The following is a 19,260-nucleotide window of genomic DNA, read 5'->3' on the forward strand; positions in this document are numbered from 1 at the left end:
GATTTCACTGGAAGACAGCAGGCGCCTCACCCTCGGCTGAAATGGTTAAAGCACATGGACAGGTTCCACACCAGGGCACATTTGGTGGAACTGATTTAAGGCTCTCATTAAAATGTTCCTTTGTTGAGCACAGACACTTCCCCACCCTCAGAGGAGATTCCAGACCTCCGGTCCCAAGCCCTCTGCCTGCCCCAACTCCCCCACCAGGAGCACCCCCTCCGCTAAACAACCGTCACCAGATTAACATCGATTAACATCAAGAGTCATCTTCTCATGAAAGGAATTTAGCATTTGTTGAACAAGAGCTCCGTTTCCACCAGAATTTCCCCCCTTGACTCAAGCACTCTAAACATCAGTGGTGAACACAACCAGAGTGGGCGATCCAAACACGGAAACCCAAACAGCCAGCCGACCCAGTAAGCCTGTGAACTCAGGCTGCTCGCCCATATGGCTGGGCCTCAATCCTGGCTGGGCAAAAAACTTCCATTACTTCCTCTGGGAGCAGATGTGGGTTCTGCCATGAGCAATAACCACCCCACACATCAGGAGGAACACAGGGCAGCTCCAGAAACACCTCCTACAAATCCCTGGAGCCTGTTCTTACCTTGGAGTCCTGGGTTCCAATTACCTTTCCTTTTACAACTAGGGGTGGGGGGGATGTTGATTCCATCAGCACCAAAACCCCTCAACAGCTGGCAGGCAGGGGAGGTGTCAGAAAAGGCAATTCTCTACCCTCACCTTCCCCATGGCCACTCTTCAAGGAGGAAAGTGATAAGCTAGGACCAAGGTCCCCTAGGCAGGGTTCCCCCAGAGAGGGCTACTGCCTCAATCATCATCAAAGATTTTTGCGGGGGTTTTTTTTTTGGCGAGGGGGGGTAGATGAGGGTTATATTTCCTGTCTATGTCGTGAGGTTAGCTTGGTTCTTTCCTTTAAAGCACTTCAACAATTCAGTGGTGACTCAGGTGGGATCGAGTCAGGAAATAAAGGCGGGAAGGGGTGGGGGTCCTATCTGTCCTGGAGATTCAGGCCACACCCTCATCAAAATGCTAAGGCCCCCCCCCCAAGAAAAGGCAGAATGAACTGCCCGTAAAAAGTAAGATTTTCTTTCCTCGGTGAGGAGACACAGGATGGAAATCCAGGAAGGAGCAGAACAAACCCAGTCCACACCTTTGCAGGCCAGCCATGCCTGATTTTGGCAGCGGCCTTCACACATTAGTCACCGCGACAGCCTGGGACTCCGTTCCCCAGATTCGACCCTAGCAGGGAGTGGGCTCGGGCCCAGGAGCTAGAGGAGATGGGGCGGCCCCTAATTCTTCCCTTCTTCCGCCCTCACCAGCAGGGCCATCAGGGGTCCCAGCTTAGCCCAGGAACTTGGAAGAGGGAAACCGGGAGCGTCCGGCCGGCGTAGGTAACAAAGCTCCGCGCACCGAGCGCCTCAGGTCGGTCCAGCATCCGGTCCGAGGCCGGCCTCCCTCACCTGGGTTGAGCCAGCGCGAGGGACTCGGTCTCCCCCACCGCCAGCCACCTCACTGCACCCCCCTAACTGGAGGTAGGGGGTAGTCCTTTCTCTCCTGAAAAGCAACTCCCCACCAGGGCCCGGGCGCCGGCAATTCCCGGCGGCTCCCGAGCAAAACTCTCCGCTCAGGCTGGGAAAACTCTGTAGACACTGGAAACGCGTCCTCGTGGGTGTGGGTGGGAGAAGGGCTCCTACCACCGAGTCCGCGAGGGCTTCGCCACCTCCCAGCCGCCGGGACCTCGACCCCCCAGCCAAGCTCTCCACCACTCCAGGGTGTCTTCCCCTCTCAGCCTCCCCAGCCCACCTCCCCTGTGCCCGGGGGGCTCCCGCGCTCCCGAGCCCCGCTCCCCCAGCTCCGCGGGACTCACCGCCCAGCAGCGGCAGCAGCAGGACGCTGAGCAGAGGCAGCCGGCGGGGGCTGTTCGGGGGTCCCCGCACAGCTCCCATCACTGCTGGTTCGGGGAAGGGAGCCGGCGGGCGCACGGCGGGGGCGCAGACTGCGCTCCGCGGCGGGCCCAAGAGGCCGAGCGCACCGGAGCGCGGGCGCCGCTGCAAGCAGCCGCAGCCGGAGCCTGAGGCGTCCCCAGCCGAAGCCGCGCGCGCCCGGTACCTCCGAGTCCTTGCGCGCCGCCGCCGCCGCCGCCAAGCCCCGCCCAGCGACGCCCCCTCCCCGCCGGCCGCTGCGCGGAGCCCCGCCCCCACGACGCCCCCTCCCCGTCGTGGCGGGGAGGAGCTCGCAGTTGGGGGAGGGGTCTGAAGACGGATCCGGGACAGAGGGAGGCGCCGGGCGGTGTGGGGGGACCTGAACAAGGTAGTGTAGGTAGGCTGTGCCGACCGCCTCATCTGCAGGAACTCAGGGGAACCAAAGTGGCTTTTGTGATTCCGTGGCCCCGGGGCAGGATGGTCCGTTCTGTGCCTTCCTGGGGCGTCGGACCAGCAGTTCCCCCAAGTTCTCGGGGTGGGAGGGGACACGGTGGACTCTGGCTCACTTCTCAGCAACCTGAAATCCCGAGGGAGACCTAGAACGTTAGGGTGCCCTTGGTGTTCCCCAAGCGAGGGAACCTGGGAACACTGTGGACGCCCAGGACAGCTGTAGCCTGGAGAAGTGAGGGACCAGTGCACGGCTGGAGTCTGGTTTGGCTCTGGACCAATCTGAACCCAGAGGTAGAAACAGACTGGGCTCGGAACGCCCGGCTGAAGGCTGTTAAACTGACAAATTCATCCCAAGTCCATCTCCAGGCAGTCTGGGCTGTGTCAGGGCATGGCCAAGTCTCCAGCTGTGGGGAGGCCCAGCACAGCCCTTGTTCCAGGCACCCCCCACCCCCAGCGCCACCACCCCCACATTCTTTCTTTGTTGTGAAAGCAGCAAGGGGTGTAGGAGGCGGGTCAGGAGGAGTCAAGCTTTAGAAGATGGGCCCCAGCTGCTGCTCAGGCCTCCAGGATATGCTGCGTGGGGATGGATAGTAAGTGCCTCGTCCCCCTCTGGCTCCGGAGGGCCCCCCAGGGCTGCTTCGAGCTCCCTTCCCCCCAAGCAGCTGGGAGGAGGAGGGGCAGCCACAGAGGGCCTCACAGGCCGGGAGCAGTGGCGCCAGGACTCCAGGGTCCTGCCACATGGCCACCACATGTCCCTAACAGCCCGGTCCACAGCACCTTCTCCTTGGGTTGTGGGCCTCCTCCCCCACCCCCCAGATGCCTTCCTGCAGGCCCTGTTGGAGAGGATACAAACAGGGGAAGGAAGAGAGGAGAGATCCAAGAATCAACACTCCTCCTGTTGCCCCATCCATCACTGCCCCTCAGCCTTCTGTGAAGGGCCCCAACACAACCCTTGCTTCCTACCCTCTTCAGTCAGGACTCAAGTGGCAGAATGGATACCTGATTCTTTTATTTAAGAAAAGTGAAATACGTGGACCAGAAGTGAGGCAGCAGAGGGAACAAGAGAGGCTAGGGCAAAGCAGCTTGTCTGGCCAGCCCTAAACCTTCTGACAGAAAAGCCAGCAGGAGGCTGCGTCTCTGAGGCGCATGCCTGCTCCTTCCCCACCTTGGGGGCCTCAGAGCTAGCTACGCTAGAGGACCACAGGGTAGGAAGAAGATGTCCTGAGGCCTTCTTGAGGGGGAATTCCTGAGGAGGGAGCTGAGACCCTAAGGGCAGCAGCAATCTTCTGGTTAACTGCTCCCCCTTCACTGTCCCACCTTGGGGTTGGAAGAGCCAGGAGCAGTAGGGAATGCTGTGAGGACTGTGGGGGGAACCCAGCAGACTTGGGGGGTAGGTTGAATGTCAGCTGCTTGAAGAGAGGTTCATAGTACTGGCACTGAGGCCCCGGGAGACCTGAAACAGACAACAGATGCCATCAGCCTCCCAAAGACTGTCTGTCCCCTGGAGTCTGTCCATCTCATGGCTGCATCTCTGGACCTAGGATGGAGCCTGTAACCTCAACCCCAAGCTCTGGGGCTTTATTTAGACTTTACTACTAGGATTTTCCAGAAGGCCACAATCTGGTGGAGAAAATAACCTGGAAGAGCCACATGAATATTGGCAATATACTTTGAATGTGTTGATACAAATGGTCATTTCCCATAAAAATATCATTACTGTTTTCTCAAATGGAGATGATTGAATACTTTTTTCTTCTTCCCCTTCTCCTTTGCTACTGAGTCCCCAAGGTGAGGTGTATGGTGGCTGCAGGAGGAAGAGCAATGAGAATCCCCAAATCTTTCCTGAATTATTCCTAATTCCAAAGTACCAATTTAGAGGACATCAATTCCTGTCTCCCTCCTAATTAATTTATTTGCTACTATCTCTAGCCTGAAACTGTCCCTTCACAGTCACCACCCCCAACAAGCTGTCTGCCTGATTCCATCTGCCAACTCCAATTCCCTAGCTGGAGTCTTCATCCCAGACGCCTCTGCCCTCTTCCCTAACTCCAGTTGGGCTTGCTCTATGGCTGTCCTTTCTCACCCCCCAATATGCGCATGAGCACTGCTCTCACCTGGAGGGGTGCTGCACTGGGTTGGTTCAGATAGTTTAAGGAGGCTGCCCGCTTCATGTTGCTGCTGCAATGGAAAAAAAAGACTTGAGGTCTCTTAACTTCCCTTGAGTGGCCCTAAAGCTGTGGGCCTGCTGTGCAAAACCAAATCACTGCCTACTCACCATCAACAACCCCTGCCAACACACACACACACACATTCTTATTTTCATTGGTTAATAGCATCTCCTCAAGCATCTTTCCCCCCAACTAGGGCACCCATTTTTCCTGAACTCTCTCTCCATGACCATTCCATTGAACTTCTCCATGATTCTCTCTCCAAGACACTTCTCCTCCAGAGTCAAGGAGCCACGGGGAGGTGGAGGCCAGGGTTTACTCGCCCGCTTTGCCGTATCTTAGTCTCACTGTACCTGGAGGACCGAGGCTCGGTTCCCTGGAGCTTTCTCACCAGGAGTTCACTGCTTCTACGAAGCACGTCCTTGATCTTCCCCAGAGAACTACTCCTCTGCAGGGTCCCGCTGCCATCCTGGTGGAGAGGGACGGGGAATAAGCTAAGGGGATGTCATGCAGACTGGCTGCTGAGTCTACTCCTGACATTTATTCTGCACGCACACACTCTCCCCCCAAAGCCCAGTGACTAAAGATGAGAGTCGTGTTACTAGCTGGCTCACAGAGATCCCCCTGAGAGTGAGGGGATAACTGGATTGGAGTGGGGACAATATATTATCATATCCTACATGGACAGGTTCCAAGCCTCTCACCACCACCTGCAGGAGGGGGTAGGAGAGATCGAGGGGCAATAACCAGACTCACCCCTGACCACTCCACAGCCACAGAGGCTTCTTCGCCTCTTTCAAATTTCACGCTGCTCCCAGGACCCTCCTGGGAGGTCCTTCCACTGTCACCCTCCCCAAGCAGCTCGACCACCTTGGTCTGGCTGATAGGATCAGTGCCCTGGAAGGAAAAGAAAGAGGTTGGGACTTCGTACTCCTCAAACTTCTCAGGGTGGGGCTCTCAAGCTTTTCTTCACCATCTGCCACAGGAAGGCGTTTTTCTCTGTGATGTATGTGTATATTGATACACGTACTGGAACAATACTCACCTTTTCTATTTGCAATGCATTCCCACATATAGGTCACATATATTTTTAGCCATGACCCACACTAAGTTGATTTCACAACCCAACTAATGAGCTAAGACCCACAATTTGAGAAACTCTAACATAGGGTTCCCCTCCACCTCAACCCCCTCACCCATGCCCCTCCTCAGTGGAGCCTTCAGTTTGTGAAAGGGCAGGGCATCCCTTTTAATAGTCCCATTTAGTGAACTTGGAGTTCTGACCACAAATGGCAGGTGGGGCTAAGGACACACTTAACAACAGCCGCAACCAGGAGAGTCTCACCTTCCTCTCCAGATCTTCCTCCTTAGCCCCTCCTCCTGCAGAGGAGACTCACAGGAAGCCTCAGTGGACCCCTGCTCCCAGAGCCCTACCTTCCGGACCCACTTCTCTTCCTGGTCTCTGACCTGTTTCCGGGAACGCTGGGCACATTCCTCCAGGGTCTCAGCGGCCTCCAGCTTTCCCTGGCGCCTGTACAGAGCTCCTAAGTTTCTCAGAGTGGTGTTCACTGTGGGGCTGAGGGGGGTGAGAACAGGGAAGGAAGTGAGGATGGGTTCAGAAAAGAAACAGGAGAGAGACAGAGCTAAGTCCGAGGGAAGGTCAAAGGGAAGAAGGGAAAAGGTCCAGGAGGCCAGGCTTGGGTGGAGGGCATCAGAGGCCAAGCCAGCTTCTTCCTGGCAGCTCACCTGCTTACTTTGCAGGCCTTGTACCAGCCTCCGTACTCAGCGTAGGGTGTGCCACCCTCCCGTTGCTGGCTCTGCAGGAGGATAGAGGGGGAGGGGAAGCCAGAGGTGAGCGTACAGAGATGCTGGGGCACAAGTCGACACTGGGCTAGGGTGCAGGCTGGGCGAGGGAAGGCACCAGGGCTGGTGCTTGGGTGGGAAGTGAGGAGCTGGGCGAGTGCAAGGAGTATGACAAAAGCCCTGGTAGCCTCGGGCTCCCCGGGCTGCACCCCCCACTCACTTTGCTCATTTCCTCCCGCTCCTCTGCATGCATCCAGATGGGCTTGTGGTCATCTGGGGGTGATACATGGGATGGAGTGGCAAGGTTAGAGAAGTAAGCTGGACAGTACGGGGGGAGCCAGGACCCAGAGGCCCACAGGGCTTGACTAAAGGGGTCTGGCTCCCCCTGGGAACCACGGTGGCCTCACCCCCCACCTTCAGTCTGTATTTCTTTTCCTCCCTGCAGTTCCCTCTCCAGGCCCTCACCGCTTACCATCCACAGACCCAAACTCTTGCACGTGGGCACGCGTCAGGATCTCTTTGTAGAGCGTCTCAGCCTCAGCGTACTTGCCCTGTTTCAGGTAACAGGAAGCCTGGGGGCAGGGAGGCAAAAACACAGGAGCAAGACATGGAGACAAGGTCTCGGCCAGGCTCCGGGACTTCCACTTCTTGGTGTCTTTATGACTTTCCCCAGAGATCTTCCTCACTCCTCCTTTTCTAGTTGCAGGGTCAAGAGGGTTCCCCCTCCCCTCTAAAGAGGCTATGGAATTTCTGCCTTCCCACTGAAGTGAAGCAGATCCCTCAGCCCCAAAGGTAGCCCCAGAGACGAGCGCAAAGGCAGTGGGGTTAGTGTACCAGACCTTCCCCTCCTTCCATCCACTTCGCCCCTTCCTCCCTTACCAGGTTGTTCTTGGTCCGGGCTACGTTAGGGTTGTCCGGCCCCAGCTGCCCCTCATAGATGGCCAGTGCCCGCTGGTAATAGCGCTCCACGGCCTCATACTTGCCCTGGTTCTGGCACAGCAGGGCCAGGTTGTTCAGCTGCTTGGCCACATCTGGGTGGTCAGTGCCCAGGACCTGAAGGGAGCAAAGGAGTGAGATGCCTGTAATTGTGTGTGCATGTGTGTGCACAGAGCTGCGTGTGCATGTGTGTGCACAGAGCTGCATGTGCATGTGTGCGCATACACCTGCAGGGAACAGAGGAAAGGGAATGACAGGAGAGGGAGCAAGGCAGAGAAGGGGGGATGAGAAACAAGGAAGCGAGGGAGAAGAGTAAGCCAGAAGAGAGATGGTGGAGGAGGGGTCACAGCAGCAGGGAAGAATGAGGGTGGACGTGGGTACCTTTTCTCGGATCTCCAGGGCCCGCTGGCACAGTGGCTCCGCCTCCTTGTATTTGCCCCTTTTGCCATAGAGCACAGCCAGATTGTTGAGTGTGGCAGCCACCTAGGGAGACAGGCCTGCCCTCTCAGAGGCTGGTGCTTTCAAACACCTTGAGACTTGGAGGTCCTCCCCCACGCTGCACAACCCCAAGAGAAACGGCCTCTCTGCCACCCTAGCCAAGGCAGGGGAGGGGAAACTAACTGCTGAACTGGAAGGCTCTGAGGTTCTCCACGGGGGTGGTATCGCCCTCTAGGGGCATTTTTAGACATTTCTGGAGGTGGGTTCTTTGATTTTTTGTTTTTGTTTTTTTGTTTTTTGGTTACCATGAAAATTGGGGGCACTATTCCTTTGGGGAGGCAAAGATGCTACAGATATTATGCCGGGGTGGGACAGCTCTGCCAAGTTCCGAATGTTCTGCCAGACATTCAAACACTGAATGTGAGCTTTGACACTTGGTAGGATATCAAGACAGGAGTTATGTTTTCTTGATGAGACATCATCCCTGCCTATCACATATCATAACATAGGGAATTATTTGCACACAGTTAGCTCATTTTCAAAAATACCTTATTTTTCATTTTCTCCACTTTGACAGTCTATCGTTTGTCTTAGCATGCTATCCTTAGTTATTTCTCTCTTTCTCTTATCATATACAAATAAATCTGGTCTGTCATTACCTATTCTAACACTGGATTTTAATTCTGTGTTCTGCTCTGTCATTTTTTTAGTATTTCTGGCATACTGGTCTTACTTCTTCTAAATCTAAAGTTATTCATTATATATCAGATTACTATATTATGTCTGCTAGCATAGTTGTACTCAATACTATAACTGTTATTGTATCGTACTTTTATTTTACTTTAATGTATTATATATATTACTTTATTATAAATTACTTTTCTTGTTTCTCTGTTATATTAATAAGGTATCTTTCAACTCTTTGGAAATTATATGTGTAGGTAGCTTAGAGTATCTATGACTTAAGTTTCAGAAAAACATTCATTATAGGGAATCATTGGATCTTAGAGTTGAGAACCACTGGGCTCAGTGGACAGTGCCTGAAAGAAAGGAATCCTCGTGTCTCCTTCCTGAGCAGCCCCAGAGACGGGGCGGAGGGCAGCGGATAGACGAGCCGAGAAGCCACAGAGCATGGGGCAAGGGCGCAAGGAATACTGACAGCAGGGTGGTCCTGGCCCAGGGTGCTCTCCCGGATGCTGAGGGCATCATTCAGCAGGTGGGCAGCTTCCTTATACTTATTCTGGTCCCTGGAAGAGGACAAAAATGACAAGGGTTTACCCTGAAGTCTACCCCTAAGCCATCTCCTTCCCTCCTTTCCTGGGGGAGGACCGAGATACATGTAGGGGACCCCCACGAGGAGACAGGAAGCCTGGTGGGAGCAGTGAGTAGGGTTCACGAGCACAGCCATATTGGATGTAGAACAATGCCATGCCAAGAGGCGGCCACGAGTTACTGGACACAAGAGACAGAAACAGAGAGAAAGAGACCCTCCCCAGAAAAAAGACTGGGAAAGCCTGAGAGATGAGTATGTTCTGAGGTCAAGGGCTCAGGTATGGAAAGAATGCGAGTTCTGGTAGGCGAGAAAGCCCCAGTGGCATACACCTGGGAGGCCCAGCAGGGAGAAGAGGTAGGTACCCAGTGGAGAGGAGGAAAGAGGAGGAACGGGAGCCAAAGGCGGATCAAGGTGGGAATCCGTAGACAGGTATGTGGTAAGAAGGAGGGCAGTACTCACCTGTACACCAAAGCAAGGATGTTGAGCATGGTCGCGACATCGGGGTGGCCGCGGCCGGATGTGCGCTCCAGGTCCTCCAGTGCCTGCTTGCAGAGCGGCACGGCCACCTCATAGCGACCCTGGGCTGCATACTGGATCACCAAGTTGTGTAGTGTCCGTAACCTGGCGGGGATCTCATATCCGCTGTGCTGGGCGCCCTGGCCACGTGACACTAAACCGTCAGAAAATGAACAGGAGATTTCCTCAGGGGACTCTTCCTCTCTCTGTTGCTGCCTGCCCTTCGCACCCCTGCTCCATGCCTGCACCTGTCCCTTTGCCAGGCTCTCTCTCTGGAGACCTGCCTCAGCTGCTTCCCTTTGCCCACTCTCTTGCACCTCTGCCCAGCACAATCCCATTTGTTCGTGCAGTAATGCATTCACTCTACATTTACTTAATGAGCATGGCCCAGGGGCTGGGCCAGGGATACAGAGATAAGAAAGACCTGGTTCTTTCCCTTCAGGAGCTCATGCTCTTCCACTCCAGGGTCATTCTCCCACTCAGCTGGGAACTCCTTACTCGCGAGACCCACGTCGTTCTCATCTCGGTACCCCTAGTGCCTAGCACAGCACCTGGCACACATTAAATGTTTAATAAATGTCGATGGGGCAGCCGGTTAGCTCAGTTGGTTACAGCCCATGCTCTTAACAACAAGGTCGCCAGTTCGATCCCCACATGGGCCACTGTGAGCTGCACCCTCCACAACTAGATTGAAAACAACGACTTGACTTGGAGCTGATGGGTCTTGGAAAAACATACTGTTCACCAACATTCCCCAATAAAAATTAAAAAACAAACAAACAAAAAAAACCCCAGAAAAAATACGTTGAGGAATAAGGGGGAGGTTGAGGAAAATCAAAGTACTAGTCTAGTCTCTGCCCCATCTCCAGAGGAAGTGGAGAACCTATTTTCTGGATGGTGAGCGTCCTGTGTGTGTGTGTGTGTGTGTGTGTGTGTGTGTGTGTGTTGGTTGCGGGGGGCGGGCAGAGCTGGGACCAGACTCCTGCTGCCCCTCTTCACCCTCCAACTCCAGAGACAGACTCACAGCCATTGCTCGCGTCTTCTTCCTCCTCATTGGGGAAGAGGTCATCCAGGGAATCCTTGGTGGCATTGCCCTCCTTCTCCTCCTAGAAAGGAAGCAGCAGGATGTCTGGGCCAAGATCCCCAGTCACCTCTTCAGGGCACCTCTAAACCATAAAATCCTTCATAGGAGGGATCCCAGGAGAAGACCTTTGTTCATGGGCCCGCCCCTGGGAAGGCCAGTATCTGTCTCACCAAGCTCAGGCCTCTCTTGTTTGTAAATCTCATGACTTTCCCTTCCATTGAGAGTTTCCTTCCTAAGCACCTTCATTCTCCAGCCTCCACCTCTCTCCCCCTCGACTCATAATTATAGCCCTGCGTTTACACTGATTATACGTCTGTCCTGTCTCTCCCGAGGGCAGGGAGCGTGTCTGATCTTACTGACACGTACCCAAGTGTCTAGCTCAACCTTGTGCCATCACCTACCACTGCTCACGCTGGACTTAGTGTCCAGCTCTCACTGTCTAACTACTTCCACACTGAGCAAATCTGCTGTGCCCACCAGGCATGGCAGCCCTGCACAAACACCTCCAACCCTCCTGCCCAGCCCTGCCAATGTGTCCCATGCACATCACCCCACTTTCCTAGGGACAGACCAGCTTCCCAGCCCTGGAACTTTATCTATGACATCCCCCCCACCACCCACCCACCCAAACCCCTCTCTGGCCTAGAAAGCTCCTCCCTTTCCCTCACCATCCATCAAAATCCATCCCAACTCCTAATCCATTCAAAAAAAAAAAAAAATCCAACCTAAATCTTACCCATATCTATACCCCACCTCCTCTCTGAATCTCTCAGAACATTCCAGCCCCCAGGAACCTATCTCCTTGGAATTCCTCCCACAGGGACTGAACCCCTCACCCAACACTGAGCACATGCTGCTTTGCATTGTCAGGTATGTGTTCTCATGGGTACGCCTCGTCCCTGCAGCTACATTAGAAGCTACAAAAGCTGCACTCTGTCTTTCAGTTCTTCACACATCCCCTACACACATCTTCCTGAACTGCTTAAAGCCACAGAGATACAGACGTGCCTGTTGAGTGAGGTTAAATTTCACACATCTTGAGAGCAGATTTTAGGAGAGTCTTGCTCAACGGGGCTACGCTTTCCCTAATTGTAGCACTTAGGATTCTGGATTAGAATCAGCTAGGTGCTTATCTGTCTCCCCTTCCACAAACCTATAATTGTGAGTGCAGGAACTCTCTGCCTTTTCACTGTTGCATCCCCCATGGAGTCCCCAGTGCCTGGTATATGGAATAGTCGTCATTCCATGTTGATGGAATAGGTGAATATTGTTCCCCCCCCAGCTGTCATCCGGAGTTGGGGTCAGGACCTGGATTCTGCCAGGTGGGAGCAGGCTGAGCCGTACTCCTGGCCCCTGCAGATGATGAAGCAATTGTCCCGCGTGTGGTGACCCCCAGCTGTCCGCCCCCCAGCCGGCGTTGCCCGTGTATGCTACCGTGGTGTGCCCATCCTCGTCGTACTGCCGCAGCTGCCCCAGGAACTCCAGGTGCTTCTTTTCCTCCTCCAGCTGTGCCACGGCCTGCTCGCTGTGCTGTAGCCGCTGCTGGGTACCTGCAAGCTCATCCCGGAGCCACTGGTTCTCCTGGCACAGCCGCCGTACCTGAGCCCGCAGCTTCTGTTTCTCCGACTCCACCGTGCTCAGGTGGCCGGCCAAAGCCAGCATCACCTAGATGCATATATCCTCTGAGCACCAGACACTGGCTGGGTGTTCAGGGATAGGCAGGAGGGGAGCCTACCGGGAGACACAAGACGAGTGGGCGCCAGGAAATGGGGTGGGGGGCAATGGCTCTACCGTCAAAAGATACCCTGAATCCAATTTCTTACCAGCTCCGTAGTCACCACCCTGGGCCAAGCCACCATCAATTCCTACCTAAATTACTATGCAATGGCCTTCTCACTGGCCTCCCTGTTTCTGCCTTTGTTCCCTTAGAGACTCTTCTCAACCCAGCAGCCAGATGATCCTTTTAAAATGTTAAGTTAGACCCCATCACACCTCTCCTCAAAACATGCCAATAGCATCCATATTATTCAAAGTAAAAGCAAAGTTCACACGATCTGTCCCCTTCACCCCAATCCCATGGGCTCTAGAATTTCATTTTCTATTTTGCTTCCCCTCATTCACTCTACTGCAGCCCCTCATTGAACTCACGGGGAAGGCTCCAGCTCAGGGCCTCTGCACTTACTGTCCACTCATTAGGATGCTCTCCCCCCATTTATTGTAGGACTCATTCCCTCACCTTCAAACCTTTGCTCAAATGTCACCACTTCAGTGAAGCCTTTTTTGACCACCCTATCGAAAATCATCTCCTCTCCCCATACTCCCTAATCCCCTTCCCTGCTTTATTTTTATCCTCTGAAACAGTGAATCGTTTGCTTATTTATTTGTGTATGGTCTGCCTCCCCTAGCTAGAATGTAAGCTTCAAGATGGCAAGGATTTTTCACTGTTGTGTTCAGTGATGTATCTCCAGTGCCCAGAAGAGTAGTGCCTGGCACACAGTAGGGGCTTAATACATATGTACTGAATGCACGAAGGAATGTAAGCATCTAGGACAAGGAGATCCCAAGTGACCCCAAGCCTCCAATCAGACAACTGCTCGTCTATGGGAACCACCTCTTCCCTCTCACCTGGGCCTCACTCAGCCCCAGCTCAATGTTTTCCATGGAACGGCGCAGCTGCCGGGCTTTCTCATGCACCAGCCCTTCTTCATGGCCTCCCTGCTCCAGACACTCGATGGTATGGGACAGGCTTTGCAGCACAGCTTGGTGTTCAATGTGGAGGGCCTCCAGCCCTTGGCTCACCAGCCTAGTGCTCCCCAGGATCTCCTCCTGGCTGAGTCGGTGCCCTGCAGGTTCATCCCGCTGCCCCAACACCAGGCCTGACATCCTGGCCAGGGGGACGGTGCCGGGGCTAGGGAGAAACAACAGAGCTCAGGTGGGGGTAAAGATAAGAAAGACAGGTGCTGGGGATCCGAGTGAAGGGACCAGAGAGAGTATGGGTGACCGTGTGGTTTAATTGGAGAGAGAGTAACCAGTGAGGAGGGAGCCTGCAACACTAAATACAAGCTACGGTTGTGGGAAAGAGAGAGGGAGAGGAATTAACTTGAATGACAAAAGACAACAGAAGAAACAAAGGTCCTGAGAACTAAAGGGATTTAGAACTTAGGAACAGAACAGAAAAGGTGGACGAGAGCTTGGGTTTGAAAAAGAAATCAGGAGATGAGACAGCACTACAGGGAACACACAGGGTGTTTAGGGAGAGCTGCAAAGGGAGCCAGGTTAAAGCAGACAGGAATATGCAGAAAATAGTGCAGAGGTTTCAAAAAAGGGAAGGAATACGTTCCAAAGTTAAATTAGGGAAAAGAGAGAAAAGAAGAAAACAGGAATCTACATCGCAGGATCCAGATGAGAAGGTCCCCAAAGGCTCTAGGTCTTCAGGTTGCGTCACCCAGAGCAAAGCTCGGCATCTCCAAACCTGGTCAGCCTTACCTCTTTCCACACTAGACTTCAACCCAGATTTCCCAACCTCTCAGCCTCACGCTGTCTTCCTACTTCCTCAAAAAGGCCTCGTTTCTCATCTTTGAAGTCTTCTTACCTGTTTACAGAGCAGAGCCCTTGGCTGTGACACTCAGGCCAGAGCCCGGAAGAAACTGTTCAGTACCCAAGGACTCAGGAGGAGCTGCCCTGCCCAAAGTCCAGAAGTCTAGCGTTCCCACCCCTTCTCTGGCCACTTCACAGAAGATCTGGCACAAAGCCTCTCCCTCCCCCTGCCTGCAGTTTTTCAAAGACGACCAACGTCCCTCCTCCTTCCCCAAGCCAACCTCTCACCCAGGCCTGAGGAGCTATTTTCTCCCAAGGGACTGAGACTTGATCTGAGACCTGCGGCAAGGGGCGTGTCTGGTTAAGGGTGAGGAGGAGGACCAGGTCACTCCAGGCTCAGGCACTTCCGTGGCTGTGCTCAATTACGTTCACCCACTAACAGGCTCTGAGAGTCACCTTCGGGTGCCTCCCAGATGCCCGATGATGCAGGGAAGAATGGCAGGTGTACTGAGACGCTGCACGGTCACAGGGAAACGCGGCGCTGGGAGTCGGTCTCCCGGGCCTTGGTATGCGGGTGAGGACTGTCGCCGGCTGTCGACCTGCCCTGGGGCCCAGGGAGAGGATAGAGTGAGATGGGCGGGGACCACGGGGAAAAGTGCAGGTGGACGACGGAGGTCGGCGTCACCGGCGAGGACCCAATGGCCCGACGATCCGGAGGTCACTGAGTCAGTTGGTAGCGCAGGGGGCGGGGCAGGCCGACTGTCTGTCTGTCTGGACGCCGAGGGGCGGGAAGAATCGAGGGGGGTGGAGTTTTTGAGTCTGGAGTTGTGTGAGGTTGGTCAGAGGGGTATGTTCATCTGTCTGAGATTGCGGGAATAAGAGGTAGCGGGACGTCAACCCTCAGCCCCAGAGGTACTCTCAAGACTCACCCGTCGTCTGTCGGTCTGGCTGCCGCCCTGCCGGTACTGCCCCTTTAAATCCATCATGGCCTCCGCTCGAGGCAATTGTTTTGACGGCTCCAAGAGGCGGGGCCTGTTCCCTAGTCACGCGACCTAAGAGCCGCCCAAGGATTGGCTCTGACAACGCGCAGGGAGGGAAGGAGGTGTGTATCCAGCTTGATCTCGGGTTCTCCTCCCGCCTCCTTTTACGTCAGATGGGAGCGACGGAACCAGGAGTCGTTAGCGTCATCCTGGGGCGTCAGGCTGCCTACCTAAAGGTGATGGTGGCGCGCTGAACACGGCGTGACCGGTCATCCCCATGGCCCTGCGGGCACTGACCCGCTCTCTGGGCTCCCTGAGCCTGGCGCCCCCTGCCGCCGCTGCCCCCGGCCCATGCCTGCTCCCGGGCGCCCAGGTAATCCACTTTACCCGGGAATGAGGTTGCTTCCGTGCGGGCCGCCGGAGAGGGGACAACCGCAGATCGGCGGGTTTGCGAGTCTGGTCAGGAGTCATGCTGGCCCGTGACCTTGGATAGTCACTCTCAACCTCAGCTTTCCCTGTGAATGTTGCTTTCACGTGGCTGCTGGATCCCTCAGATTAGATATTGGACGTGAAAGTGCTTTACAGACCACCGGCTGTACAGGTTTCAGTAATAATTGACATTTATTGGGTACCTATCATAAGCCAGGCATAAGTAATAGAGGTTTTAAACAACTGAACTCTTTTCAACCACTCTATAAGGTAGTTATTGTTCCCTTCTACATATGAGAAAACTGATAAGCAGTACAAGGTCACACAACAACTAGTGGAGCTAGGCAGTCTGGCTTCAAAGCTGGATCTCTTAACCATTATAACCATTACGGATGCTGAGATTAGAGAATGCAGGGCAAGATACCAAGAATAGGAGCCTGAAGTGAACGTATCCCAAGATCCCTAGTGGGTGATTGGTGAGTCACAGAAAAGAAATTGTAAGTCTTGCTTCTCTGGACCGCTCAGGCTGATAAAAAGTTTGGCAGAGGCACACTTAAAATTCAAAACCTACTCTGTGAAATTCTGGGAGTACAGCAGGGAACAAGACAGAAATGATTCCTCCCCTCCATATCAGAAAAACTCCCAGAAACATAATGCAAACAGGCAAAAGGCTTTGGTGCTGATGGTGGTACTTGGATGTGTGGAAGTTACCAGCTCTGGAAAAGGAAGTTCTTTAAGGGAGGAAAAGTGTCCTGGAGAATGAGAGGTTTGAGCCAGATTTAGTAGATGGCACCAGGGGAGAACATCCCATTGAAGAAATACATCAGAGGTGAAAGGATCAAATGAGAAGAGGTCATCAACACATACATATCAGGATAAACATGCCATGCTGGTATTTGTGTAAGCTGTGAAGGGTGGAGTTTTTGGACAGCTGGTCTGGAACACTTCAGAGGAAGTGAGTAGGCTACAACCTAACCATGGTCTCTGCCCTCTCCCTTGGTTCTCTGATGCTTCTCCTCAATTAGCTTTCACATGAAATATTTCTGTTTATCTCTAGGTGACAAACAATGTCCTCCTTCAGCTGCCCTCTGCCTCGATGTTGCTCCCCTGCCGCCCCATCCTTACCTCTGTGGCTCTTAGTGCCAAGTTTGTGTCCTGGAAGAGTCGTACCAAGTACACCATTACACCAGTGAAGATGAGGAAGTCTGGGGGCCGAGGCCACACAGGTAGGAGCAAGGGCAAGAGGATTTAAGCAGTGAAAGGAAAAACCATGGTAGGACCCTAGGCCTGGATATTGATACAGGCAGAGGAATGTAACCAAAATGCTCCTTCTGCATGTACTGTGTGTATAAGAGCGAGAGAGTAGAATACAAAGCAACAGACAAGTGATCTGTTCTCCTAAAGACAATCTAGGTAATTGAAGAAAACGACATACACAGTAAGTTTCATGACATTTTTCTTTTTTCTTAACTTTTATTTAAGTAATAAGTGTTTTTCCAGAACCCATCAGCTCCAAGTCAAGTAGTTGTTTCAGTCTCGTGGAGGGTACAACTCACAGTGGCCCATGTGGGGATGGAACTGGCAACCTTGGCGTTAAAAGCATTGCACTCTAATCAACTGAGCTAACTGGCCGTCCCAACATTTTTCTTCATATCCTTCAAAAATTTTTAATAGTTGAAAATGAGCACTATTTACATGGCCCTCAGTAAACTTACTGAATTCAGTAATTTGTAGAGAATTTATCTGGAAATCTTACACTGTTTCAATAATCAGATAATTATGTTTTTATCAAGGTCCATGTAAGTGTTTCCCCATCCCCATTTACCCCATTGTGCTAGCAAATTTTATAATTTTCTGCTTGTGTCATAATGTTGGGAAACTGCTCTCTGCCCAGGACAGGCCTGTTCGGCTGACCTGAATCATGTACCCTCACTGTCCTGACCACAGGCCGAATCCAGGTGCATGGTATTGGCGGGGGCCACAAGCAACGTTATCGCATGATTGACTTTCTTCGGTTCCGGCCTGAGCAGGAAACCAAGCCAGGACCCTTTGAGGAGAAGGTCATCGTTGTTCGCTATGATCCCTGTAGGCAAGTGTGGGCTGTGGGATGATGATGGCATGGCTGAATGGTTGCTTTGTGGCTTTTCCAAAGATGTGGGGCTGCTTTAGGTTGTCTGTTCACCTGTCTATCACCCTGAACAGGTCAGCAGACATAGCTCTGGTTGCTGGGGGCAGCCGGAAACGCTGGATCATTGCCACAGAAAACATGCAGGCTGGAGATATAATCCTGAACTCTGACCACATAGGCCGAATGGCAGGTGAGAGACGGCCACCAGATGTGTGTGGGCTGGGAGGCTGCAGGTGTTCTGGTGCTGATAAAATTCTGTCTTTTAGTTGCTCCTCGGGAAGGGGATGCACATCCTCTTGGGGCCTTGCCCGTGGGGACCCTCATCAACAACGTGGAGAGTGAGCCAGGCCGTGGGGCCCAGTATATTCGTGCGGCAGGTAGGAGGACAGTAGCTGCTTCAAGTCTTACAACTTGGAAGGCTAGAGGTTACCTGAGGTCACAATTCTCTGAACCCATGGGCCCACATCTGGTCCACTGGCAGAGAAAAAGGAGAAAAAAAAAACAAGGAAAATGAGAATGAAGAGGAGCGTGTGTTTTGACCTACAACAGTGCATGTATCCTGCTTCAGTGTATCTGCTACTAAAGGGCAAAGCAAGGGTAGTATGTGGGGTGTGGCCTCCTGTAAATCTGCTCCCCACCGCCTCCTTTGTTGTGGATGGCAAAGCTGCAGCTTCTCCCTTCCCCAGGGACATGTGGCGTGCTGCTGCGGAAGGTGAATGGGACCGCCATCATCCAGCTGCCCTCGAAGAGGCAGATGCAGGTGTGTATGTGGGGGGGAAGGGACAGGTGGGAAGGAGGAATTTTCGGAATGCACCTCTCATGGCTGGCTGGGATAGCTCCCAGGTGTTTTATATTAGGAACTGCCCCCAGGCTGGGTCTGTCCTTTCCTGCTGCGCCACTAGGCATGCCTCATCAGGCTGGCACCATAACAGAGTAGGAAACGGTGTCTTTCATTTTCAACTCTTGTAGGCCCTGACTTCTGGTTCGATTATGTTGTGCTTTTCTCCTGCCCTCTCCCTTCTCTCATTGACTGTGAGAACCCTCCCAAGAGCCTGCCCTCAATATTGTCAGGCTCTTCCCCCAATGGTGCATTCTCCTCCATCTGCTTTCTCTGTCAGGTGCTGGAAACGTGTGTAGCAACAGTAGGCCGCGTATCCAACGTTGATCATAACAAACGGGTCATCGGCAAGGCTGGGCGCAACCGCTGGCTGGGCAAGAGGCCTTCCAGTGGGTTATGGCAACGCAAGGGGGGTTGGGCTGGCCGAAAGATTCGGCCCCTGCCCCCCATGAAGAGTTACGTGAAGCTGCCCTCAGCTGCTGCCCAAAGCTGATAAAATTGACCAATAAAATGACCCCCCATTTTTATCTGTTACTGGTTTTTGGGGAGGGGAGATGGTACATACTGGATCCCGGGAAACAGGAGCAAACAAATGTGGGGTTAGGAAAAAAGGAAAGGGCAAATTGGGGCCAAGACTAGGGCTGCAACACCCCCCAATTCCCGCTGCCCACCTTCTCTCGGTTCTTTTATAAATAATGGAGGAGGGTGGAATAAATGACCTCCAAACTCTTTTCCAGTTC

At 53.4% G+C, this 19,260-nt stretch overlaps 3 protein-coding genes across 9 annotated transcripts in view; 1 reads left to right on the forward strand and 2 right to left on the reverse strand.

Moving 5' to 3' along the window:
• The window catches only part of PTK7 (protein tyrosine kinase 7 (inactive)), a 58,578-nt gene extending 56,423 nt beyond the window's left edge, over window positions 1–2,155 (reverse strand). Inside the window, exon 1 of the mRNA XM_019738437.3 lies at window positions 1,886–2,155. Coding sequence (XP_019593996.3) covers window positions 1,886–1,964 — 79 coding nt within the window. The 5' untranslated portion in view covers window positions 1,965–2,155. The remainder of the gene's footprint in view (window positions 1–1,885) is intronic.
• Window positions 2,156–3,382: 1,227 nt separating this feature from the next.
• On the reverse strand, window positions 3,383–15,208 carry KLC4 (kinesin light chain 4). Of its 6 annotated transcripts, XM_074332958.2 has the most exons (18): window positions 14,602–14,736; window positions 14,434–14,484; window positions 14,095–14,200; window positions 13,234–13,516; window positions 12,043–12,273; window positions 10,549–10,630; window positions 9,468–9,678; window positions 8,895–8,982; window positions 7,679–7,780; window positions 7,241–7,414; window positions 6,834–6,933; window positions 6,582–6,634; window positions 6,305–6,375; window positions 6,026–6,134; window positions 5,315–5,455; window positions 4,912–5,027; window positions 4,505–4,568; window positions 3,383–3,843 (listed from the first exon to the last, which is right to left on the reverse strand). In XM_074332958.2, the coding sequence occupies exons 4-18, from the start codon at window positions 13,489–13,491 to the stop codon at window positions 3,793–3,795; spliced, it is 1,851 nt and encodes a 616-aa protein (XP_074189059.1). In that variant the 5' UTR covers window positions 13,492–13,516; window positions 14,095–14,200; window positions 14,434–14,484; window positions 14,602–14,736; the 3' UTR covers window positions 3,383–3,792. The 6 variants fall into 6 exon arrangements, with proteins under 6 accessions (XP_074189059.1, XP_074189056.1, XP_074189057.1 ...); XM_074332955.2 differs by lacking the exons at window positions 14,434–14,484; window positions 14,602–14,736 and adding an exon at window positions 15,075–15,208; XM_074332956.2 differs by lacking the exon at window positions 14,434–14,484 and having other exon boundaries at window positions 14,602–14,739.
• MRPL2 (mitochondrial ribosomal protein L2) lies at window positions 14,591–19,047 on the forward strand. Of its 2 annotated transcripts, none has more exons than XM_074332968.2 (7): window positions 14,591–14,711; window positions 16,612–16,780; window positions 17,502–17,643; window positions 17,757–17,872; window positions 17,949–18,059; window positions 18,369–18,442; window positions 18,801–19,047. In XM_074332968.2, exons 1-7 carry the CDS (start codon window positions 14,619–14,621, stop codon window positions 19,011–19,013), a joined length of 918 nt encoding a protein of 305 aa, XP_074189069.2. In that variant the 5' UTR covers window positions 14,591–14,618; the 3' UTR covers window positions 19,014–19,047. The 2 variants fall into 2 exon arrangements, with proteins under 2 accessions (XP_074189069.2, XP_019593926.3); XM_019738367.3 differs by lacking the exon at window positions 14,591–14,711 and adding an exon at window positions 15,310–15,498.
• The last annotated feature ends 213 nt before the right edge of the window (window positions 19,048–19,260 follow it).

This window comes from Rhinolophus sinicus, chromosome 2 (genome assembly GCF_057876585.1).
Source record: "Rhinolophus sinicus isolate RSI-liver-muscle chromosome 2, RSI-T2T, whole genome shotgun sequence".
Taxonomy (NCBI): Eukaryota; Metazoa; Chordata; class Mammalia; order Chiroptera; family Rhinolophidae; genus Rhinolophus; species Rhinolophus sinicus.